Here is a 26,188-nt window from a genome sequence, read left to right as displayed (position 1 = left end):
AACAAGTGTCTTTCTTTCGACCTATGTGTTAGGAGTGCTCTGTCAGTGTACATCACAACCAGCTAGCCATTACGTGACATGTACCACAGAATCATAAAATACAATTGGCAGGGACCCCGAGGATCATCCAGTCCAACTAAAGCATCCATGGCAGATGGCCATCCCTCTGCCTTAAAACCTCCAATGAAGGAGAGTCCACAATCTCCCAATGATGCATCCTTACCACTCATTGGCTACAGCATCCCGTGATGCCTTGCTCGTCTGAATGAGCCATTACAAATTCCTTCAACAGCCAGAACTTTCACATCACCCATTGTCAACTTGGAGGCAGTCCCCTCTCCCTTTCAGATGTGTAATCACTCCAACTGTGTGTGTGTGTCTGAATGACCACAGTTAAATATGCAATCATAATTTATATAATTATTATTTATACCCCGCCTATCTGGCTGGTAATCACCACTGTCTCTACTTCTCTCCAATTTAGTGACCTCACTGCTTATAATTCCATCCCAACCAGGCGCAAAGCGCCCAAAACTCAGAATAACACTTCCTGTGCCTGGTGAAATGGGCTGTAGCCCATGAAAGTGATAAATGTGTTAAGTCTTTAAGGGGCCACAAAACTCTGCCGTTTTTGCATCAGTTGTTGAGTAATCAAGTGGAGAACAGAATTTGGAGGCAGTCTAAAGGTGTGATGAGAAACTATTCAAATTATTATGATAGCATTTTATTAGTAATAATTAAATTAATAAAATATAAAGATGTTTTCTTGAGGAATAAAAAAGAATCAGGAAAAAAAATCAAAAGGCATCACCGACATTCACCAGGGATTATTCAGATTCAGAGTCTTCTTCCACTAACTCAACTAGTGGAGCATGTCTGTTGGCCTGTGATCCTTCCTGGTAATGAACCTTCTTAATTATTCCCGCCTTTGGAGCCCGTATGGTATGCTGCAGAGAAAGAAGTATACATTAGCTAAACAATCACTGTTTCTCTATTTAAAACTTCAAGTTGGCACCATCAGTTGTACAAATAAGAGCTATATATTAGGGCACCTCATTTAAAATATGCAGATCATCTATAAGCCAATACAGTGATATCTCTGGTTATGTACTTAATTCATTCCGGAGGTCCGTTTTAACCTGAAACTGTTCTTAACCTGAAGCACCACTTTAGCTAATGGTGCCTCCTGCTGCTGCCGCACCGCCGGAGCACGATTTCTGTTCTCATCCTGAAGCAAAGTTCTTAACCCAAGGTACTATTTCTGGGTTAGCAGAGTCTGTAACCTGAGGTACCACTGTACAGGATTCCTGTGCAGACATTATACCCAAAACCCATGGTTCAGGGCTCAAACGAAAGAATGCTGATTTACTGAACAGAAATTTTAATTTTTTTCGATACAGATAAATATCCAAGTACAACAATGGATGCAGAAATGTTAAGGTAGGGGGGCAGGGAGAGCTACCTAGCATCAGTACTGGATTCCTCTATTCCATCCCAACAGATAAGAACATATCACTTTGCTTTTAGGTAACCTTATCACAGCAACAGTTAAAGCTTTCCCAGTAGTAATGTATGGAAGTGAGAGCTGGACCATAAAGAAGGCTGATCGCTGAAAAATTGATGCTTTTGAATTATGGTGCTGGAGGAAACTCTTGAAAGCTCAAACCTATCCATTCTTAAGGAAATCAGCCTTGAGTGCTCACTGCAAGGACAGATCCTGAAGCTGAGGCCCCAATACTTTGGCCACCTCATGAGAAGAGAAGACTCCCTGGAAAAGACCCTGATGCTGGGAAAGATTGAGGGCACAAGGAGAAGGGGACGACAGAGGATGAGATGGTTGGACAGTGATCTCGAAGCTACAAGCATGAGTTTGACCAAACTGCGGGAAGCAGGGGAAGACAGGAGTCCTGGCGTGCTCTGGTCCATGGGGTCATGAAGAGTCAGACATGACCAAACCACTAAACAACAACAATCACAGCAACAATTATCTGCAGAGTAGGATGGGTCAGAGTGGGAAGTTAACCCTTTCCATGCGAACGATGGTTATCTATTGCACTGTGGTGCATCAGAGCATCCTCTGTGGTGCATCAGAGCATCAGGGCATCCTCCCATCAGCCAATCAGGTGATCACACTGTCTGCTGGGGAGGAAGTGGTACCCAGACTCAGCCGAGGTTCTTGTTCCTCCCAAACAGACCGGTGCCATGATAGCACTGCTCCCAGGGCACTTTTATCACAGCACTGATCGTTGTCCTACAAATTTCACAGATTTATACCTGTAAAAGCATATTACGAATTATATTCTATTGAAGACCACATTTTAATTACTTTGGCAGAGGTGGCTGGGACATTGGCCAAAGTTCTGGTAGGATGCTGAAGGTTCTATCACCTGGCCCTCCATGAACTGCATCTACCTGCCCTAGATTTTGTCTTTCTCTCCCCTGCTCCAAACCTTTAAGGCTAGACTGAGTGCTTAAGAGGATATTTTTGGGTTTTGGCTTTAGAAATTAAGTGTGTGTCATGCAAGGCTATATCAAAATGATGGGTCAAAAGCTCACACATGATATATTGCTTGAGGAAAAGGGTCACTTAGCATCAAGTTGCGATTTCTACCATTTCTGACACAGCACCACTTTTGTTTACGCACTGCTCTACAACAGTGCCTAACAATAGTTCAGTGCGCAAGGTGGAATCCAATTAATAAGGCAAACTGAGCCAGTTTGTTTGAGGTTATTATTAAGGAACCCAGCAAAGCCAAAACACAGTTATAAATGCATACCCTGCAACGGTTTAGATTAATTACTAGGAGCATTATGAAGAAAAAATGCAGTGGTTTTTAGAGAGATTCTTTGCTTGTTGGAATTTGTATAGCACCAAGCCTTGGATAGAATAGAAATGCTTAAATGGCAGGGGGGGGGGGGCGAGGGATCATTTTTCTAAACTATACAGAATATTCCAACATGCAAACGCAATGGAAGATTTGCTCCTGGGAAACATTAGGACAGTTTGTTACAGCTAGAAATCAGTCATGCCAATAAAACCAGCACAATCCTTAAACAACTAGTCAGTTAACATACTATGCCTGCAACATTTAAGGAACACTTTATATGATGTGCTAATAAACCAAAACCAAATCCCTCTTGTCTTCTCCATGATTAAAATGTTATGATACTCACCTCCATTTTCATAGCTATCATAACCATCAGCGGGTCTCCGACTTGGACTTTATCACCAGCTTTCACAAACACCTAACAAATTGAAAAGCGAGTGAGAAGCCAGGTGTCACGTTCCTCCTATACAAATATAGTGTTTCTCTCCAAGTTCACAGAAAGCAATAAAGAGGACAAAAGATTCCTTGTGTGAGGATGAAGAATGGCAATCTTTTTCTAAGTTTACCTTTGCAGCTGGTTTCTCCAACACGGTGACATTTTAAAAGTGCACCTATGAAAATGTGCACCCAAAAATATAATTTGTTCATATGAACATTTATCACCACGTATGTATTATAGAGGCATATGGACTAGGGAGGGATTACTGGTCATGGCTCTTGCTATATATGTATGTTCCAGACTGGTGTTTTATTGCAGGTGTTCTGCAATATATTCTTGACATAGTAAGAGTGTATTAATGATGGATTTATTCTGCTTTAGTTGTTCTGCTTTGCTTCGCCAATGCGACCACATCATCGCTGTCCAGAGGGGCAATAGTGCAATGAAAGTGGGGGGAAAAAACACCCCCGGAATATTTGTGGTTACAGGATTTCAGCAAGACACTACAGTATATGCACTGACTGGAAATGAAGCTGTATGAGCATCCCGAAATATTGAAAATTGGGATCATGTATGACCACCCTGACAGCATCGTGAGTGCATATCATCATGCATGTGCAATTAAAAAAAAAGTCCAGAGGAGCCCCCAGTTGCAAGTAAATCCACACCATGAGTAAACGGGCTGTAAGAATTAGAGAACATGAAATCACCTGCCATCTTTGTTTATGAGTCGTACTTAATGGCTGGCCCTTCATGGAATAGTCCCAGGGCAAGTTACAAAAATGCCACTATTAAAACAAGTACAAATAATAATAATAATAATAATAATAATAATAATATCATAAACTAAAGCCACAAAGCAAACTGATGAACAAAGCAGCAGCACAGAACAGCAATGCGGCCTAGAGGGTTTATAATGTTTGACAGCAGATGATGTGGACCAACAGCTAGTTGTGAGGACAAAGAGATTACAGTCAGATGGCAATGAAGAAGGAAGACAGCTGAGAAATCCTTTTCAAGGGAGGAACTTGAGGAACTCATATGAGCTTCAGTGAGAAGATCCATAGCAGTGAACAAGCTTCCTTGAACGTAATCTTGTCTTCAATTCCCCTACGTGTCTTCCATACAAGCATGGGAGACTGGTGTGTTCCTGGCCATATTCTCAGTTCACATGGGGGTGTGTGTGTGAGGAGACTCAAAAGATCTGCTAATTGCTTTGCATGAAGTGAGAACATGCTACAGAATTTGCTGCAATGCCGCAATTCCTCAAGATTCTTCAGCAGAGGAGCTTAAAGGAAGCAGCTAGTTGCAAAGTAAGCAGCAATCTACTGAAGGCAACCACACTCTACAGTAAGGAAGGATGATAAGTAACCAGGAGTGAATGGCATGTGCGAACTGTCCCTGCAGGAGACATCAATGCATCACCTTTGATACAAAAGGGCAATGCGCCTCATATATTTATTTATTTCATAAAATTCATGTGCCAATTGTTTTTAAAAACCTGTAAAGCAGTTTACAAAGAGAAAAGGCTCTGCCACACCCACACACAGATCCCTCCAGAATTACCTTTTCTATTGTCCCCGTCATGGGGGCCACAGCCCCACCCTGATCTCCAACTGAACCCACTCCGGATAAATACTTTGGCACAGGAAGACCAATCTGCTCACTACCTTCCTGGAGAAGAAAAAAAAATACACCACGAACAGATGAGTGCAACAACACTTTTTACAGCTGGTACAAACCTATATTTTCCACATCCTGAAATGACAGGTGTAACTAGGATGGACATTAAACACTTGATTTATTGACAAGGAGTTTACATGATGTTCACTAAGAGAACCTTTTTAATTCACTTTAATCACTTTTTACTGAAAAAGCAGCCTTCTGAGACCACCAACAGAATATTACTTCTTATAAAGGAGGTTGTCAATGTAATTCAGAAAACACCAAGGTAATTTGTTACCTTATTTTGAATTAACTTCCCAAGCCTACTTAGACTTAACTTACTTCCAAGATGTAGCAATGACAATAATGTATGAAAAGCATGCGAGTCTAAGCCAACACATATTTTGGAAATGATATAAAGCATGAATATGAATGGGCTGGATTAAAAATGTGTAATTCCTCATGAATACATTTCAAATATTGCAGCCCTGATTCACAGGAGCTTACACAGACATCTAGTCATTTAGGATATTCTTTTAAATTTTAAGATCCATGCCCCAACTCCCCATCCTTATGACTTAAAGATGTGAGGCATTTAGCTTTACAAGCCAATTTATTCACTGAACAGTTCAGTATCGACTAATTAGCCTTAGCTACTAATTAAAGCTATGAATTTTCAAGTGTCACAAGAATATTATGAGCTGCTTACATAAAAGTTTAGAGTCACACATTCAGTCCCTGTTCTCCCAAATGTAAATAGATGTATCCAGATCTATAATTGTTTCCCTTTTTTAAAAAAAACACTCATTTCCCTGGCTGTTAATTTATTCTCCAGATAAATCAAGTGGAAAATATTACCGGTGAGAAGAGGTGAATGGCGTCGCCCAAAATCACCACCTTGGATTTATGAACAACTCCGTTTACTGAACATCTTATGCAATCCAAATCACCATCACTCGAAAGATCTCCAGAAACATGGAAAGATTTATTCTGTATCTGAAATACAATTACATAGCATCATACAACTGCAGAGTTGGAAGGTATCCTGAGGGTCATCTAGGCCAACCTCTTGCAATGCAGAAATACAGAATTTTAACTCCCTGGTCCATGTACCGCTTTTGAGGAAATAAACTTGGGAGATGGATAGATCATGCTGCATTCCAAGGATGGATGAGAGGAGAAACTTTAAGGCTCACCAATATGAAAAAAGGCACCCATATGCCCCTTAGAAACTCTATCCTATTTGTCTCAGTCCACAGAGATGGGAGTGGGTCAAATACATATCGGCCACAAAGGATTTGCAAAAAACTACACAGAAAAAGTAACTCAAATTACATAGAGGATGTTTACCTGCATGTCATATGATCCATCACGATTGTAGGTTACGATCATATTCACTTCTGTTAGAAAATAAAGATTTAAATTACTTCCAAGTGGTTTTTTGTTTTTTTTAGGGGACAGGAGGAATTAAAACCCCAAAATAATGCACATCCAATTGAGCTGCACCTCTTCGAAGTCGCTCACCTCCTCTCCATTTATCTTTATTTTTAAAATTTGTACGCCACTTATCCGTTGAAAGCTCTAAGTAGTTTCACTTTCTCTCTCTCTCCCCATTCTGCACAAGTGTGGGCTCCTTGTTCCCTTCATCATCTTCTGCCATACTGTGCCACTACAGTGATTCACAATTAAACTAACGAGAGGCTGCCCTTGCACTTGGTTCAGAAGCAGCCGAAAAGTACAAAATGGAGCTGCTAGGTTGCTCAGTGGGAGACACAGCTTTACACGTACGGTGGTACCTCGAGTTACAAACACTTCAGGTTACAAACTCTGCTAACCTGGAAGAGTTACCATATTTTTTGCTGTATAAGACTCACTTTTTTCCTCCTAAGAAGTAAGGGGAAATGTGTGTGCGTCTTATGGAGCGAATGCAGGCTGCGCAGCTATGCCAGAAGCCAGAACAGCAAGAGGTATTGCTGCTTTCACTGCGCAGTGATCCCTCTTGTTGTTCTGGCTTCTGAGATTCAGAATATATTTTTTTCTTGCTTTCCTCCTCCAAAAACTAGGTGCGTCTTGTGGTCTGGTGCGTCTTATACAGCGAAAAATACGGTAAATCGAGTTGAGAACTTTGCCCCAGGATGAGAACGGAAATCGTGTGCCGGCAGCGCAGCGGCAGCAAGAGGCCCCATTAGGATGGCACACCTCTAGTTAAGAACAGTTTCAGGTTAAGAACGGACCTCCGGAATGAATTAAGTTCGTAACTAGAGGTACCACTGTATTAGATATGCACTGGCTACCTGTCAGCTACCGAGCCATGTTCAATGTTTTGATGTTAGCAGTTAAAGCCCTAAACAATTTAGGACTAGGCTACCTAGCAGGCAAACTTCCCCAATACAGGCCAAGCTGATGTTTAAGAACTTCTGAGAAGGCACTACCAGTTGCGGATGACCACTTGGTGTCAATGCAGAAGCAGGCCTTCTAGGGCTCAGTCTAGACTTGTAGCCCCTTGCAAGTGTGCAAAAAAGCAACTGCATGCCATTTTGCAACTGCATGCCATCAATTTTTAGGATGCAACTGCATCCTGAAATGTAACATTTTGAGAGGGGTCGTGGTTCAGATGTGCTGCTTAGACAACTGAGTTCTTTTTGCATGTCAGGGCAGGGAAGGGAAGGGTGTTGGAGAACTTCCTTTCTTTTCAGAAAACAGAATGTGAAACTTGAGTAGAGTTTTCATGGGAAATAGCTTTCTGTGCATATATGACTATGTGCCTGTCTTTGCACATAGTGTATGACTGTGCATGGCCCCCATCCAACACTGAAACATATATGTTGCCTCCCAGCAGCTTTCCAGCAGGGTGAAGCAGCCCTTAGCACAAAAAAGGTATCCCACAAAATACTAAAATCACTCAGTATTATACCTAGGGCACATCTAATCCCATGTAAGCATGCAGTAGTGGCAAGGCCTGCTTCCCAAAGTGTTGAGAATGTTGAACAGCATGAACAAAACAGGTCTTTGCGAAAACAACCAGGAAATATGGGGCAGCTCTGATGAAAGTAACAAAGAAAACAAAAAACCATGCTTGCAGTTTAAGTACATGCCAAGTGATCTATATAAATCCATCCAATGTACGTAAAAAGAACGGCATTTTGAATTATTGTACTACTTAATGTCTCTTTGTCCTCCTCAGCTATAGAATAAAGATTGCCACTCAAGTTCTCGGCATTCAGAACTAAGTCACTTACTATTTTCACCATCTAAAAGAGTCAGGTTTCTAACGTAAGGTATATTTATTCTTCTTCCACTGCTGGATGCAAATGGAGAGAACTTATCTGGAATATAAAAAATGGAGAAAGATTCAGTTATTGCTCCACTGAAATGAATGGGGGAGCTCTATCAAGCAGAGAATTCTGCTTGTAAGCAATTATGGGATCTGGAAAATTGTTGCTTATGAATGTGAAACAAATAAATAAAAGAAAGAGAGAGAGGGGGAGAGAGTAGACACACACGGCATATTCTTCCCTGTAACAGAAAGGATTCTAAAAAGCCAAAGATGCCTCAAGCCTACCTCCTGATTGCATTCTAAAAGTGTCGGTCACAATTTTCTCCCTCAGTATGAGTCCAAGCGCTGCCTGGCATAAGGCCACTTCAGATATTGCCTCTTTGGGTGGAAATAGCTCATCGTAATGTTGTGGGATAAAATTGGTGTGAACATTTCCAGCCTCAAACTCCGGGTGGCCTGAGAGGTCCAGCAAGAAATCAACATTGGTGCTTAGCCCTACAATCTGCCAAGGGAAGGGAACAAAGAAAGGACACTGGGTGAAGGCAAGCCGTTTGCCGCAGTCACGTGCTCCAACAGGCATAGTCATAGATGATGGGAGACACAGTCCAATAACATCCGGAAGGCCACAGGTCTCTGTCCCCTACTTTATCAGAGAGGAGCAGTGCTTTTTTTTCTTTAAAAATGTTTAGGGGTACTCTCATTTTGGCTACCCCCCCCTCTTCCTCCCCCCCCAACCCCCAGACGAGGGACGCAAGGTGGCGGAGCTTGAACGATGGCAATGGCGGGGTTGGCTTGAACAAGGAGGGACAAGCACTCACTGGCTGGCTCTAGCCTGGCAGGAGGAGGAGGAGCGGTGCCATCGCCTCCACCACGGCTGCCCCAGACTCCCCTCCCCAGGCACCGGCCGGGAGAATGACAGAGGTCCAGTCCAGTCCTGCTATTGCAGAGACAGCTGGCATGTTGGTCTGTCGGTCAGTCAGGGCAACACAAAATGTTTAGGGGTACGTGTACCCCTGCGTACCCCCAAAGGAAAAGCACTAGATAGGACCCAAACGTTATAAATCATAATGTCGTCTGTACTTACATTATATTGCCGAAGGCAGTATCTTAATTTCCTTAACGCTGCTTGACGATCCTCTGCCCAAACGACCAACTTAGCAATCATTGGGTCATAGTATATAGAAACCTCATCCCCTGAAATAGGAAGAGTTGGGAAAGCAATTTGCCAGAATGAGTAACGTAAAAAGGAGTCAGTTCGTACCCCGTTATTTCCTTTAGTCAGTTATGGAAAACCTGGTCAAGGCAAAGGATAGATTAGTAAACCATCCCCTTTGCTTTTGAAACTACAATAGCACCCTTAAAGCGAAAAGAATGTCCCTGACACTAATTTGAAGCAAGGAGGTTCAGTTTACCTTGTCTTACCCCGGTTTCTATCCTGGTGCAACTGTCAGAGGGTGGTGTAGACAAATGCAATAAGGGTCCAGCCCCCGGCATGAAGTTGTTGTTTGGATCTTCGGCATAGATCCTGGCTTCAAAAGCATGTCCATTAAGATAGATCTCTTCCTGAGTCAAAGGAATCTTCTCCCCTGAAGCAACCTGTAAAGAAAACCAGTTTTGCTTTTTCTATGGGATTGAGAATAGTGTCTTTGGACTGTGAGGGTATCAAGGAATCACAGAAAAATCGGGCAGCAAAATATGAGTAGTAGAAATCCTTGAGGTATTTGAGGTTTAGGGTTTACACTGCACAAAAAAACAGGGTTCTTGTGCCTTTGACAGCTGTACAGCAGACAGAAAAGCAGGTTGGCAATTCCTGCTTTAAACTCTCATTCACAAATCATCTACAGAGCAACAGATTGAATTCTATAATACCTGCAACTAGCTAATCCTTCCCATTTTTAATTCTCATGTCAGACTGTAGCAAACGTGTGGGAAAGCACTCACACAGTGGAATAACTTGAAGCAAGTCTATCCCAGATCCTCGTTCATGTTTTTGCCAATTATTTTTATTGGTTTTCCAGATCTCAACCCAATTATACAAAATATTTCCCAATTAATACAATTTTGTTCAAGTGACTTCCCATGTGCCGTTCTTGATGCATCCTTAACTTCTAATATTACTGCATTTACATACTCTCATTCAATGCCCAATTTAGCATCAGCCTGGACAGAAAGAGTGAGAATTCACTGTCCCAAGGAGAAACCTTCCCACACTGGTGGTAAACAGCAATGCTTGGCTTCAAATGGAGGCACAGGCAGAGCATCTTACTGGCATGCACGAAGTCCCTGGTTCAATCCCCAGCACCTTCAGGTAGGCTTGGGAATGCCCACAGTCTGAAACTTTATAGAGAGCTTCCGCCAATAAGCACTGACAATTTTGAATTAGAAGGACCAAGGGTCTGGCTCAGTCTAAGTCAGCTTCCTATGTTCCTATGAATGCTGCCCTCATAAGCCCTTACCTTAAGTTGCCATTCCACCAAGTCTGTCCCAGTGATCATCTCAGTAACTGGGTGCTCCACTTGCAGCCTGGTGTTCATCTCCATGAAATAGAAATTATGTTCACTATCCATAATAAATTCCACTGTTCCTGAAATATTTAAGATTGGTACATTTAATAGCGGCGGAAATGCTTTCTCTAAACAAAGTCCCACAATGGCATAACGCCATTGTCCACAGAGTTTGCTGTCTGTTGTCGATATGAAGCATCTTATCTATATTTTTAAAAGCCTGATCCAAAACCACAGCTTGGAAATCCTCCAGGAAGTATAACACCCTAATCCAGTGGAACTATTTCTCAGTCAAATGCAGCCTTAAACCTACTCAGATTCTGGTTTACTGTGACCACACAAACACGCTGGCTTCAGAAGAGAAGCTTGCAGTCACTTTGCCCCTCCCTGGGCGTTTGGGGACAGTGCAGGACAGCCAAAGTTTGGCACAGCATGCCTTTCAAACCGTAACCTGCATCCATAGGACAAACCATAGGACACGCTTTAGCTACAGATCATGGTTAAGGAGAAGAGATATGAAGAGGAGGAGGAGTTTGGATTTGATATCCCGCTTTATCACTACCCGAAGGAGTCTCAAAGCAGCTAACATTCTCCTTTCCCTTCCTCCCCCACAACAAACACTCTGTGAGGTGAGTGGGGCTGAGAGACTTCCGAGAAGTGTGTCTAGCCCAAGATCACCCAGCAGCTGTATGTGGAGGAGCGGGGAATCGAACCCGGTTCACCAGATTACAAGTCCACCGCTCTTAACCACTAAACCACACTGTCTCAACCACGAGCCTGGCTTTGAATGACACCTAAGTCAAACCTGGGCTTAGCTGCTGCACTGCACGGACTTAAAAACCCCTGGGAAAGCAAAGTAGTTGCTTCCCTTATTCTGGACAGAAGCAGTGAGGCAGAACAACAACAACAACAACAACAATAATATTATTATTATTTCCTGGGCGGCTCCCAATCAAATATTAAAAACACAATGCAGCATTAAACATTAAAAACTTCCCTAAACAGGGCTGCCTTCAGATGTCTTTTAAAAATAGGATAGCTGCTTATTTCCTTGACATCTGATGGAAGGGTGTTACACAGGGCGGGAGCCACCACCGAGAAGGCCCTCTGCCTGGTTCCCTGTAACCTCACTTCTCGCAGTGAGGGAACCACCAGAAGGCCCTCGGCGCTGGATCTCAGTGTCTGGGCTTAACATCCCAGGAAAATAAAAGTACAAGGTGCAGGGAATTATGAAGAGCATGAAAAGAAAGCCGAAAGGCAGGAGACTGAGGGCGAAAAGCAACAAGGAATGAAAGGGCAGAGAGAAAGGGAACACACAGCCAAGAGCCACAAAGATAAAGATGAGTGACCTTTACATATTCACTTAAAATAGCTAGCTAAATCTTTGGCTGCAGACTTCACGTCTAGATTGAAAAAAATAAATAAATGTACAGACAATATTATTCTGGGTGGTGGTTTTTTAATCTTTCCTTTGCAGTTTCAAATTTTATCCACCCAAGTTAGAGCTAGAATCACTTTATAAACTCTACATTTCCACTTAAAGCAGCCTTCCTCTAAGCATGCCTCCCATATGGGTACGTAACTTTCAATGTGAAACTAAATACAGCACTAAAAGGAAGTTAAGTTTGCAATACCTGCTCCAACATAGTTCACAGCTTTAGCTGCCCTGACAGCTGCTTCTCCAAGTTTCCTTCGTATTTCAGGCTTAATTCCTGGCTAAGAAAAGGTTGAAATAATGTTACTACATTTATACCACATTTATGTGCTTGCATGCAGGTATCATCTATCTGGGGAAAAACAGATTTTTTAAAAAAAACCTCTTCTTTTCACATGCAGTTATTCAAGCCACATTTCATCTACATAAGATGAACCTCACAGAGAAGCTGTTACCAGAACAGATCACTTAACTGAGCGCTGATGGTTTCAAAACCGTGCAAAGAAAAATATCCAACCCCTTTAAATATAAGCATGTTGACGAAAGGCTTAACATGTGTGCACAAATAAATAAAGTCTTTTGGAACCACATGCTGAACATCACCATCATCATCATCAACTTTTATTGTGCTAGCCATAGTCCATGGCATCCTTCAGAAAAATAACAAACGGAAAAACACCAATAACCTAAAAATCATCAGGCACCACACATACAATATAAACCACGGTCACTGTTGGTTTGCAAACCCCCTCCATAAAGGCTGGCCCCTCTCACTGTCCTCGGAGCTTGCTTACCGGTAACCTCCTCTGGCTGATATCCAGACAGACCAGGGAGATTTTGATAGGCGACATTTTCCCAAGCATGGGTAAAATGCACAACCCCTCCCTCCTGCTTCCGCAGGGGAAAGAAAAATAAGTCAGAAATCTATTTACATGATGTTTATTTCTGACATTACAGCACTAGAGAAAAACACGTCCTTTCAGTTCAGTTCTTCCAGCAAGTCTGACAAACTTCCTGAACATACGCAGTCAGAAGGTTTCAAGTTACACTCTTCACAAAGACTTATCCAGCCTGTGAATGTCCTGGGAAATTCTTCTTTCCCACAGATAAGCGCATCATGTGATGTCAACAAACTGGCTGTCTGCAGCGGTGATGTTTCCATATACTGACACTACTAAACTACTAAGGTTGTTTGTTGCATAAAACAGAATAGCAGAAGATTCTCTAGTGAAATGTGCCAAATTAAATATCCAAATCCCCTTTGCAGTTGACCGCTATTTTATCTAGTTCTTCCCTCCTGATCTTCTTAGCTGCCAACGCATAGAGTGCTACTTTATAAGTTACAAAGTCATCAGTAAGCTAAACATAATAGAGACATGGTCGAACCAATGAGGCATCACCAGTATAAAACACATTTCAGGAATAGCTTAGGTAGCTCAGAAAAGCCCAGATAAACTAACAGAACATTCCAGAAAAAGTAGCTTCTCTAGTAGCTTCAGAAGTGTGTGCATGTGCTCTACAGTTTAGCAACAGGATACTAGCATGATTTCCAAACTCAATGTGGTTAAAAAACAACAATAAAAAACCACACACAAAATCCCATGTTAGAAGTGTTTGGGTGTTTCTGAAACTAGTATTATATTCTGCAAAGTAGTAATAATAATATATACCAAGAAGCCATTGGTATCACATGTGAAAAACAAAAAAACATGTTAATAAAGTAAACCAAAAAAGGCACTTACATCTATTTCAATCACCTTTTCAGAAACTAGTCACTCACCCCTGGAGCTTCTTCAATAATTTTCTGATGTCTTCTCTGTACACTACAATCTCTTTCAAACAGATAAACTGCATTGCCATGCTGGTCTCCAAATACCTGAACTTCTACATGCCTGTTTCGGGTGTAAAAATTAACAAATAAAGGTTCAGATGTAAATATTAATAAATAAAGGTTCATGTCCATCAGTGCCAATGACCATTAGTGCCATTTTTTAAAGAGCAAAGTGCATTATTCCATCACGGTAGTCTGTGCCACTTCAAGACAACTAGCACAACCTATCATATATTAAAGACCAACTTAGTTGGTCTTTAAGGTGCTACTGGAAGGAATTTTTTTTTTGTTTTGACTATGGCAGACCAACACGGCTACCTATCTGTAACTGGAACCATGGAAGGCACCACATTGAGCCGCATGAAATGGAAGTCCATCAACTTAGTTGGTCTTTAAGGTGCTACTGGAAGGAATTTTTTTTTATATTTTAAAGATAATCTTATTTTTCAGAATTGGAAACAATGTAAACCTCAGGAAGATCAGTGTTTTCTTCTACCCTTCATCATATTTAAAATAACTTTAAACATGCTAATCTCTAACATTATATTCTAGGAAAAGGAAGGTCTATGCACTTAAGCAAATATTTCTCAAAAGCACACTTTTGTTTTTAAATACTAGTAAGTTATTGGAGAGATCTAGAATTCAAACAGCAATTCAGAACAAGGTCAATGTGTCTGATGTTTGCAATATCACAAACTAGGTCTTGACTCGTTACCTTGTGCTAAAAACCCTAAATGAACGGAAGGATCAGAAAGACAACCAAGCATGTGATCTGCATTGTAGTAAACTGTTATCCTGGAACTTAAAGTGCCCCATTTAGGAAGTTTTGATAGCAAGCTACACTTTGCACTGTCACAACTATATATGTCTATAGGGCCAGAATATATTCCAGAATAATTATCACTAATATATTGGAATCAATACTCCACACTTAGGAATGCATTTTCACACATTACCAGATAAAAAGTATACACATATAAATAAACTATTATTGCCTGCTTTTTCAGTGTATGTAAGTTTTGTTCTCACAACTGTTATCTTGAAGGACCTGTGATTTGCAATTACTTTAAGGGGGCTTCACAATTGTTAACACGGATTAGAGAGATCACTATAACCCTGAAATATTTTATACTGTAGTGAAGACTACTGTAGCATGCACCATACAACCCAGAATATGCCTTCTAAATACCATAGATAGTTCATTGCTACTATTAAAAGATATAGTACTATACATTGTGGTCTGCAAGTATCTTGAAGTGGGAAAAGTGATAAGAGAAAGAGGGGGGGGTTTGGGGGGGTGGGATAGCTGCATCTCTTACTATCATAAATTCCTCACCCAGCAAAAACAGCAACCTTGGGGAGGTCAGTGCCATGTCCCAAGAGCTCTAGGGAAATTGTCTATCAGGTATCCTCAGTTTCATCCATCCAGCCAGGGATGGATTTTCCAGGGCAGGAGGAGTGATGTGCACCTACCAAATGTCCTGAACATGCTTTTCTGAGATTTGGGGAGGGGGTGGTGCAAATTCACTGCTGATGCTTCACCTGCACACTCAGAGACACCCCCATCAATTCTCCTACTTTCGTTCTACAAACTCATTAAAGAGATTACAAGCAGATGGATGGTTTAGTTACCGTGGATTATCTACAAATTTCTCTATCAGCATGGCATCGTCGTTGAAAGACTTCTTGGCTTCTCTCCTGGCTGATTCCAATTGTTCCTTAAACTCCTTTTCGGAAAGAGCAATTCTCATGCCCTACGGTGTGACAAAACCAGTATATTAGAATAATATTGAGCAAAAATTAGTGAGTGAAAAACAATAGGATGTCCCAAATCTTTTTGCTAGGTTGGTTTACAATATGGATGCATCACTCATGCAAGTACTAACTTTGAATCAGCTACTGTTCAGGTGCCACTGAGTACATAACATATAGTTGTAGTAACTTTGAGGAGGGACCAAACTGGCAACCACTGTCTCACGCTTTCCTGTTGGGTGCATTACTGCCATGGTAAAAACATGCATTTGTATGAAACCAAGTTGTATGAAACCAAGTATTTCAGCCTTGGAGAAGGCTGATTGCCAAAGAATTGATGCTTTTGAATTCTGGTGCTGGAGGAGACTCTTGAGAGTCCCATGGACTGCAAGAAGATCAAACCTATCCATTCTGAAGGAAATCAGCCCTGAGTGCTCACTGGAAGGACAGATCCTGAAGCTGAGGCTCCAATACTTTGACAACCTCATGAGAAGAGAAGACTCCCTGGAGAAGACCCTGATGCTGGGAAAGATTGAGGGCACAAGGAGAAGGGGATGACAGAGGATGAGATGGCTGGACAGTGTTCTCAAAGCTACTAACGTGAGTTTGACCAAATTGTGGGAGGCAGTGGAAGACAGGAGTGCCTGGTGTGCTCCCGTCCATGGGGTCACGAAGTCGGACATGACTAAACGACTAAACAAAAACAACAAGTCCTGGTGCTAATGGGGAGATGACAGCTAGCAATTTAAATAAGGATAAAAGACAACTGAGGCCCACATGCAAATGTTGCAACATGGAGTGCTCTGACTCAGGCTTCCACCAGTCAGCTAGTCATCACGACTTTTCCAGGACACGCCATTCCTGCGCCTCCCTGGTTTTGTTTCTGTCCCCATCAGCATTCTGTGCCCACTGAGCAGCCACAGTCTTGCCCCTGCCCCCAAACCCTTTAAAGGTAAAGGGACCCCTGACCATTAGGTCCAGTCGTGGCCAACTCTGGGGTTGCGGCGCTCATCTCGCTTTATTGGCCGAGGGAGCCGGCGTACAGCTTCCGGGTCATGTGGCCAGCAGAGCAGCGCATGAAAATGCAGTTTACCTTCCCGCCAGAGCCGTACCTATTTATATACTTGCACTCTGACGTGCTTTTGAACTGCTAGGTTGGCAGGAGCAGGGACCGAGCAACGGGAGCTCACCCCATCGCGGGGATTCAAACCGTCAACCTTCTGATCGGCAAGCCCTAGGCTCTGTGGTTTAACCCACAGCGCTACCCGTGTCCCTTTAGGTTCCTCCCAATGTGGGTTTTATTTTTTTGGTATTCCTGCAAACCTGAATATGAATGGTGCTGTTTGATTACATAGATTCTCACAAAGAGGTTGAGTTCACTATTAATGCACAGCAGGAATGACTATTCTGTGGTGCTCTAGATGTGGCTGAAACTGCTCCCATCATCCTTAACCACTGACCATGCCAGCTGCAGCTGGTGGGAGTTGTGGTCTAGCAACATCTGGAGGACCACAGATTAGCCACCCTTGACATATAGGATAACTTTGTAGCGTGACCAGGGTCCGAGATGTCAGGCTGGCACAATGATTGGCACATTACACCTTAAGCATTTATTTACCAGAGCTGAAGATCTTTGCTCTGTTCTGTTTGTACAGTAGATCAGCTGAGGATCAAATTCCTTTGCCCTTACCTTTCCTCCACCTCCACGAACTGCTTTGATCATGACTGGATACCCTATTCTTCTGGCTTGCTCTTCCAAGCAATTGTCAGACTGATCTTCACCATGGTAACCTTCGACAACAGGAACCCCGGCAGCAGACATGATAGCTTTGGAAGTGCTTCAAAAGAATATTTTTCGATACTCAGTGGCAATGTCAGTGAGGGCTTCTTGTTACACATCTCATCGTCTGCATTTTATTCCCACAATCTAGGACTGCTTCCAACATTACAATTTTCTCATACAGAAAGGAACCGTATTCCTTGCCATGTATGCATGCTGGGGAGCCACAAGGGGGCAAAGTAGAACTTGCCGGTATGTGAACATGCAGCATATAAAATGCTTATCTGATCAGCCCGTGAGATTAAAAAGTTTTAGCAGGTGGGAAATTCCAGTCTGTTTTATTTTTCTTTATAGAGTTCTTCCCATAACTCTATGAGGGCTAAATTCAAAAAGCGCAAATTTTATGCTTGCATAAGAAAACTGCCATGTCACGCTCTGAAACCTGATTCTAGTCTTGCTCTACAGCCTTGTACACAGTTTAGATTTCCTTCCGTGCTGAGGTTCACCGTATCGCTTTGTGGTCATTCCCACAGACCAGTGAAAATGCTGTAGGCTTAATTCATTGCACATACTGTACAGACGAGGGGATGGGGGAGCCCAAACACAAGGCTATATTAACAGCCTTGCCCAAACTGGGTAACCTCCAGACACTCTGGACTACAGCTCCCATCAGCTGCAGCAGCTGGGGCTGATGGGAATTGTAGTCCAAAACTTCTGGAGAGCACTAGGTTGGTAAAGCACCATCACAGTCAGACACAAAACCATCTTAACCATTATAGGAAACATCCCTGTATAAAAAGGTTTAGCCGTGAAGCAAAACAGAGTACCTCTTAATGCCCATATCTCTGATGGCAGATGAAGGAGGACCTATAAAAATGATTCCTTCTTTGTTGCAGAGCTCTGCAAACTCTGTGTTTTCTGACAGGAAGCCATAGCCTGGATGGATAGCCTAAAACAGGAAGCACCAAGGGCATATTGTATGAGACTGGCAGGTCTCACAGTGCCCTGCATGAGCTTTCCCTCAATTAACTATTTCAGAAGCTGCACAGAGCCTCAAATGCAGCGACCTAATATCGGAAGGATATTGTTCATCAGAAGGACATTCTGATGCTCCACAGTCTGCCTTGGTTTCTTGTAGCTTTCTTTGAAAGTCAGTGAGGAACGTAGAATCAAGTTCTGGGCTTGGATACTGGAAATACCGTTTTATTAACTGCTTATGGCAGGCATAGGCAAACTCAACCCTCCAGATGTTTTGGGACTACAATTCCCATCATCCCTGACTACTGATCCTATTAGCTAGGGATGATGGGAGTTGTAGTCCCAAAACATCTGAAGGGCCAAGTTTGCCTATGCCTGGCTTATGGCACACGAAGTCCTATACTTTTATATCTAACACACTAATTTTCACTTGCTTCAGTCAGCAGATGTTGCGTCATTGAAGTGTGACCAGGACCCTGGATGCAACTACTAAGCTCTGCCCAAACGCAGAACACTGCAGAAGCACCAGCAGTGCTGCAAGAACACAGCCTTCCCTAGCTCAGCTTTATGGGAAATGACCACAGCTCAATGCATGTGGAATAACTTAGGTTCAGTTCCTGGCATCTCTCATTAGAAGGTGTTAGGAAAGTCCTCTTCCTGGAGAGCTGCTGTTGGTCAAAGCAGACAATGCTGAGTTGGATGGAGAAGAAATCTGATCTGGTATAAAGCAGATCCCTATGTAGCCAAAGCCCTAATAATTAATTTGAACCACTTGTTTACAGCATTCTCCACCAAACGGGCATTCAAAGCAGCAAAATAAAACAACAAACCTATGAAATAAACACACAATCCATTTTTTTAAATAAAAAAATGCTAGACATATAGCCTTACAAACTCAAAATTAAAGCTAAAATACCAGCAAATGTATAAACAAACAAAACCAACTGGAATATCAGAGTCAAAAGAAAATAGCAATGTTTTAGCTAAATGGGAAAGCTCAGGATTAAGATTAGAGCATGAGAATCATAATCTCAGGGTTGTGGATTCCAGCCTCACATTGGGCAAAATATTCCTGCATTGCAGGGGGTTGGATTAGATGACCCTTGGGGTCCCTTCCAACTCTACAGTTTTATGATTCTGGGATTCTATTATTCTAAGATATCCTTGGCTTCTGGTGGGAAACACTAAGGAGGGAGTCAGGTGGACCTTATGTGGAAGCAAATTCCACAATGTGTGTGCCATCATGAATAAATTCCCGTCCCATATCCTCACCAACTTCCCCTCAGCAAGGCATTATGAAGCAGGGCCTCTCCTGCTGATTTAGGTACACAAGGAGGAGCGCATGAGAGAACACACTCCCCGTAAAGTTCGGATGAGCCACACAAGTACAGTGGTGCCCCGCAAGACGAATGCCTCGTAAGACGAAAAACTCGCAAGACGAAAGAGTTTTTCGTTTTTTGAGTCGTTCCGCAAGACGAATTTCCCTATGGGCTTCCTTCGCAAGAGGAAATGTCTTGCGAGTTCTTGCGAGTTTGTTTCCTTTTTCTTGAAGCCACTAAGCCGTTAATAGCCGCTAAGCCGTTAATAGCCGCTAAGCCGCTAATAGCTGTGCTTCGCAAGACGAAAAAACCGCAAGACGAAGAGACTTGCGGAACAGATTAATTTCGTCTTGCGAGGCACCACTGTAGCTTTAGTGGAGAAAGGCAAACACGAACAGAAATGCAACCCCTAATGTCTAGTGGGGGATCCAAGGAAAATTATCTGATTTAAAGTGAAGTTCATGTCTTTCTAACTGTCGAAATGATGCATGCAGGACTCCACATTTACCATGTTGAGAATCTCTTCAATTGTAGAACTACAAAACTCTGTGCTAAGTTGCTCCTAAGGCCTTGGCTGCCCTGTAAAACTCAATACTGAATAGCATCTAGAGTTGACATCTATTTAACAATACATGTATAAGCAGGTTGAATGAAGAACCGAATTATAATACATACGTGCGCAGCTGACTTTTTGGCCACCTGCATTATCTTTTCCATGGACAGGTAACTTTGCTGAGATGGTGCTGGGCCAATGAAATACGCTTCATCTGCCTGTAATGAAATAAAGGGACCTGTGTTTACATTATTATTTGGCTACATTTCAGACAATTGCAGAACAGCTAATTTTAGAGCTACATTCCAAGAAGCCCTTTTTTTGGGGGGGGGGGACTTTAAACAGCAGAACCGCAACTGAATCAGAATTTATAGACTACTTTGAGTTCCACTGAGTATACAGAGACTTATACATAAGAAACTGTGTAGGTCTGAAATTTTAAAATAAAGAGCCCTTAACTTGAGTCTGCAATATAATTAAGAATAAATCTGTATATTGGCTTTCCAACATATTCTGGGGAACTGGAATAAGGCTAGATACAAAGAAAGCAGGACCGAGTCATTAGTTTCCAGATGTGGAAATGTTTGCATTAATTACTATAGTCGTACCTTGGAAGTTGAACGGAATCCGTTCTGGAAGTCCATTCGACTTCCAAAATGTTCGGAAACCAAAGCGCGTATTCTGATTGGCTGCAGGAAGCTCCTGCAGCCAATTGGAAGCTGCAGAAGCGCCATCGGATGTTCAGCTTCCAAAAATAGTTTGCAAACTGGAACACTCACTTCTAGGCTTGTGGCATTCAGGAGCCAAAAGGTTTGAGAACTAAGTTGTTTGAAAACCAAGGTATGGCTGTACAAGCATTTTTTGTTTCTTCCAAGTTCAGTTGTCCCTTTCTTTTAAAAGAAAAGATGTCACTTCAATTTACAATCAGAAAGCTGACGTCTACAAACTCTGGGGAACAAATCTGCCACATGGAGGGGAGAAGGAGGAGCAGACAACCAAGTTTCATATAGAACAACAATCTGACTCAGTTTAAATCAGCTTTGCATGTTCAACTTAATTCCGCTTCTTCACAATTGTTTTCATGGTTGGCCCCTTACATGTTTTAACGAATGTGTGTTTTACCATTGCTACATGCATTGAATTCCTGTCAGCATCACTGTAAACGGCCACAGATTTCACTCCCATCTTCCTGGCAGTCCGCATCACTCGGCATGCTATTTCACCTCTATTTGCCACAAGGACTTTCTCAATATTTCTTTGTCCTGTTTGTTTTAGAAAAGGAGAAAGTAAGTTTCAAAAGTGTTAAACCATGATTGTTACTGCTAACAGTAGCACAACTTCATTCCTATTATTATTTTTAACATGTCTTCCACATCATGAATAAAAGCTTCTTCGCTTAAGGGTGCTTGCAGAGGTGGGGTTTTCTTTTGTGAGATGGGTGCTCCTCGTGCATGCAAGTTTTTTGCAGCATCAACACAATATGGTTACCATTGAAATGTCAGCTTGTGTATTTCTCCCATTTAATCTGGATTTACCGTTTCTAGGGGAAATCTCAATACGCAAAGAAACACTGTTGCCATCTATCTGCTTGCCATACTTCAGCAAGCTCTTTGCAAATAAAACTTTCAGATGCAAGCACCCAGGGTGAGCATTTAATTTTTTTAAAAAGCAGAGCTGATGCTACAAAAATGTCAACATTAAAAACACATTTTTCCCCTGTAAATACAATAATCCAAACAGTTCACCTTTTGCAGAAGAGTATTTTCTGACCCTTGCTGTCCAGATCCATTTTCTGTAAAAGGGAAACAGCATAGTATAAAAGAAAAGTAGAAATTTAGCCGATTGAGCTATTCCTGGGGTGGAAATAAAATGCTGGGTACAATTGTTAAGGGTAGAGGAACCCAATAAGAAAAAAAACCCCTGACTGATCTCTAACAATTCCTTTTGCAGTTGAGCTACTACATGGTAACAACTGATCTGAAGAACATAGCTGTGTGAATGCAGCACTTAAAATGTACACTTGGTCATATCTACATGGCTGAGAACAAGCCAGAGAAGAAGAATCAGGTGTGGTTCCATATAAGTTAAGTGTAAAGTAATACAACCCTAACTTCACCTATGTGCTGATAGCATTGTCTGAACTGATGGTAACTAACCGAAAGAGAAATCTTGGGAGTCAACAGAAATGTCAGCTCAGTATACAGCATCAAGTATGAAATTCCAGGCTAGGAAGCAAATAATGCAAATAATGCAAATAATAATAATAATAATAATAATAATGTTTATACTCCGCTTATCTGGCTGGGTTTCCCCAGGGCAGAGAACAAGACAATCAGTGTTGCATTGCCTTTCCTGTGGTGAAGCCAAATTTGGAAATACTGTTTATGCCATCCCAAAAAGTATGCCCGGTCTATAATGATTTCAATTAGGAGCACAGAAAGCTGCCTTATCAAATGTCTGAAAGCCAGTGATGGGGCTCATCCCACCAAGCTTGGTTGCAATATTGTCTCACCTACGGGGTGCAGCTACTTAGGTCCTTGTCCTACTACATCCCTGCCTAGTTGTCTTGAATTCATATGTTACTGGATTGGCCATCCCAGGGCAAAATCCCACACCCCCTCAACAATTTCCACAAGGACGAGCCATTTGGGGTGTCTGGTTCCTTCCAGCAAACAGGTGGCTTTAAAAGAAGACCAATTCACAGAGAATTAGGTTATAAGTGGCTATTAGCCACAATAGCTACCTTCTACCTCCAACTGTTGGAGGCAGTAAACCTCTGACCGATTGCTGGGAATGGCAGGTGCGAAGAGCGCTGTTGTGTTCATGTCCTGCTCATGGGCTTCCCATAGTCACCTGGCTGGCTACTGTAAGGACACAATGGTGGGACTGGATGGGCCTCTGGCCTGATCCCACAAGAGCTCCTCCATTGTGTCCTAGAAGAGTATATAGAATCATGGAATTGTAGAGTGGGAAGGGACCACTGAAGGTCCTCTAGTCCAGCCCCCTGCAATGCAGGAATTTGCTTGGCTCTCTTTACAGATGACCGGAACTGTTTACCCATGCCAATCCAGCAACGTAAGAGTACAGCCCTAAGGTCCATTTCATCCAAACACCACCACCCTTCTTCTAGCTGCTCCATGCAGCCATGCCAGCCTCTGCAGACAAAAACACAAAAACTTAACCCACTCAATGGCAGCAATGTTTTGTAGCATCACCGGGACCCTATGGTTTTCCATATGCAAACCGCTTATAGTAACACTGCCGCCACGAAGCAATGCCCTTTCATTTTTTTGCCAATTATTTTTATTGATCTTCCATAATTTATTTTCCCCCTTCCTTTGCTGCTCCCAGTAAAATAACTTTTCCAACTATCATTTCAAAATACATTCATCCCTTCTCCCCCCACTACACATCACCTATTCAATTACCAATTTCTGCTATGGCTTTTATACATTGTTATAACCCAGGCATAGGCAAACTCAGCCCTCCAGATGTTTTGAGATGACAATTCCCATCATCCCTGACCACTGATCCTCTTAGCTAGGGATGATGGGAGTTGTAATCCCAAAACATCTGGAGGGCTGAGTTTGCCTATGCCTGTTATAACCCGTCCACAAAATAGTCAAGCAGGGTAAATCCTCTTCTATCTATAACAGTCATTCATCAGTTTTTAAACATTTCTTTCCAATACCTCTTGAGTAACACTTTTCCCTGAGAAAAACAGATCTTGCTTCCTCCAGGACAACATACACACATTCCTCCAATGCCCTTCCACGCTGCCAGCTGGTCAGGTGAAATCTGGCCCTGGCACACCTGTATTTATTTATTTCAAGATCTGGAAGATCTGAAGGAGCCAGAGCTGCTTCTTATTAAATGAGAGCACTGTTTTCTGAGTAGTTGATGAATTATTGTATTTTAATATTTTTCTAAAAGCGGCCCAGAGTGGTGGAGGAAAGCCAGCCAGATGGGCAGGGTATAAATAATAAAATATTATTATTATTATTATTATTATTGAGTTCCCATTCCCCTCGCACACAAACATAACCCCCTCCCCCCAAATACCAACCCAGCAACTTTGTGGAAATTAACAGTGGAAGTATCCCTGCTCTACTCTGCCTCGGACGAAAGACATGCGGGAGTGTCCTGCTCGTTATTGCGGATTGGAGGGTGGAATAAAAATGCACTCTGCACATGCTCAGGGGCGCCCTCTTCTCTGGGGCCGCCGAGCCCCGGGGTGAAGCCTCGTCCCTTTCCCTGAAGGAAAAGCGGGGAGGGGGAGGGATGCTGCGGCTCAGCTTTCCCGCCCCGCACCCACGACGAGGCCCCGAGGCGTCGGCCTTGCCCGTCCATTCCTGCGGGGCCTCCCTTCTTCCTCTCCCGCTGCGCGCCCCGTCCTCCCTGCCGGGGCCCAGCCGCACTCACGGGCACTGCAGCCCCCGCAGGGCCTGGAGACGCCACTCCGCCGCCGCCAGAGCAGAGGCCGCCATGGCTGCTGAGAGGGAGGTGGGCTGGGCGGGGACGGGAGGCTGGGCCGCGGCGGCGGAGGGGCCTATCAGGAGGGCCCGGGAGGAGGCAGGGCATGGGCGGCCCCAGGAGGAGGAGGAGGACGCGGGAAGTGGGAGCGCCCTTCTCCCGGCCGAGGGAACGAATTCTTCCGTTCCCGCCTCAGGTTGAGGTGGCGAGGGCGAAGGGCTGTCGCCTCTCTGAGGGGAAAAGCAAAGAGCTGCGTGTGGCCACCTCAGAAACACGAACACTTGTTCTTTGTCTGCAAGTGGTGTTTTTTAAATAATAATATTTATAATAATAATAATAATGTGATATATATATATATATATATATATATATATATATATATATATATATATATATATATGCTTTCGTAGATTTTCACGGGTACAGGAATGCAGGTTTTGGTGTCCTCGGGTGTCTTCCCGTGTAAAAGTTGGGGTGTCTAGGCGACGTTTCGACGAGGTCTCACTCGTCATCTTCGAAACTCGACCTCGTCGAAACGTCGCCTAGACACCCCAACTTTTACACGGGAAGACACCCGAGGACACCAAAACCTGCATTCCTGTACCCGTGAAAATCTACGAAAGCAAATATATATATATATATATATATATATATATATATATATATATATATATATATCTACCAGCGGGCCTTCTATATAGAAGTTATAGTAAGAATAATATGAAACAACGCAAAACAACAAAGAATGGGTCTTGGTCACCAGGTACAAAGCGAAATGAAGCTGATAATTATTCTATATGTATTTATAATGTGGCATCTGAATATAGACTGCATTTTTAATCAAGACTTATATTGGCTTATATCTTGATCAGGTTCCTAAATTAAATGGGCTTAGATTTTCAAAGGTTTCATGCCAGGCAGAAAAAAACCTTGGCAAGAGGTTTTCTCCTAAGACAAGAGGGCCCCATTGATGGGAAATTACATATGCTGCCCCAAGGCTGAAAAAACACTATTAAGAATGGGTAAATAGTAAAATAATACCAATGTGCCTCCCAGTAAAATGAGCCATATCTTCTTCCTAAGGTTGAAAGGCCAAGAGCAAATGGTTTTGAAAAACAACTGGCTGGAGAAGGGGGGGAGTGTAAACAGGGGAAGAGACTTTTTCTTCACTTTTTATTTTGAGGCTGTAAACTGTTCCTTCCTTTTACTTTGAGGAGATTTATCCTTCTAAAAAGCTATATATGATAATGTATGAAATATAATAGCTTAAATATATTGGCTTAAATGTAATTATGCAAAGGATTTAAGAAATGCTAGATTCATAGAGTCATATTGCAATAGGAGACCAGAGGGG

At 42.5% G+C, this 26,188-nt stretch overlaps 1 protein-coding gene across 1 annotated transcript; it reads right to left on the bottom strand.

The window, feature by feature from the left end:
* Nucleotides 1–708: 708 nt before the first annotated feature.
* MCCC1 (methylcrotonyl-CoA carboxylase subunit 1) lies at nt 709–25,029 on the bottom strand. Its single transcript, XM_081910978.1, has 19 exons — nt 24,784–25,029; nt 22,107–22,153; nt 21,484–21,623; nt 20,484–20,579; nt 18,339–18,460; nt 17,422–17,569; nt 15,612–15,733; nt 13,929–14,040; nt 12,348–12,429; nt 10,666–10,793; nt 9,622–9,805; nt 9,294–9,403; nt 8,495–8,711; nt 8,172–8,258; nt 6,283–6,332; nt 5,791–5,928; nt 4,834–4,941; nt 3,175–3,246; nt 709–947 (listed from the first exon to the last, which is right to left on the bottom strand). Exons 1-19 carry the CDS (start codon nt 24,846–24,848, stop codon nt 828–830), a joined length of 2,148 nt encoding a protein of 715 aa, XP_081767104.1. The 5' UTR covers nt 24,849–25,029; the 3' UTR covers nt 709–827.
* Between the last annotated feature and the right edge of the window lie 1,159 nt (nt 25,030–26,188).

The sequence above is a fragment of the Podarcis melisellensis genome (genome assembly GCF_964234715.1).
Source record: "Podarcis melisellensis genome assembly, chromosome: 5".
Lineage (NCBI taxonomy): Eukaryota > Metazoa > Chordata > Lepidosauria > Squamata > Lacertidae > Podarcis > Podarcis melisellensis.
This window is presented reverse-complemented; position numbering and strand designations above follow the sequence as displayed.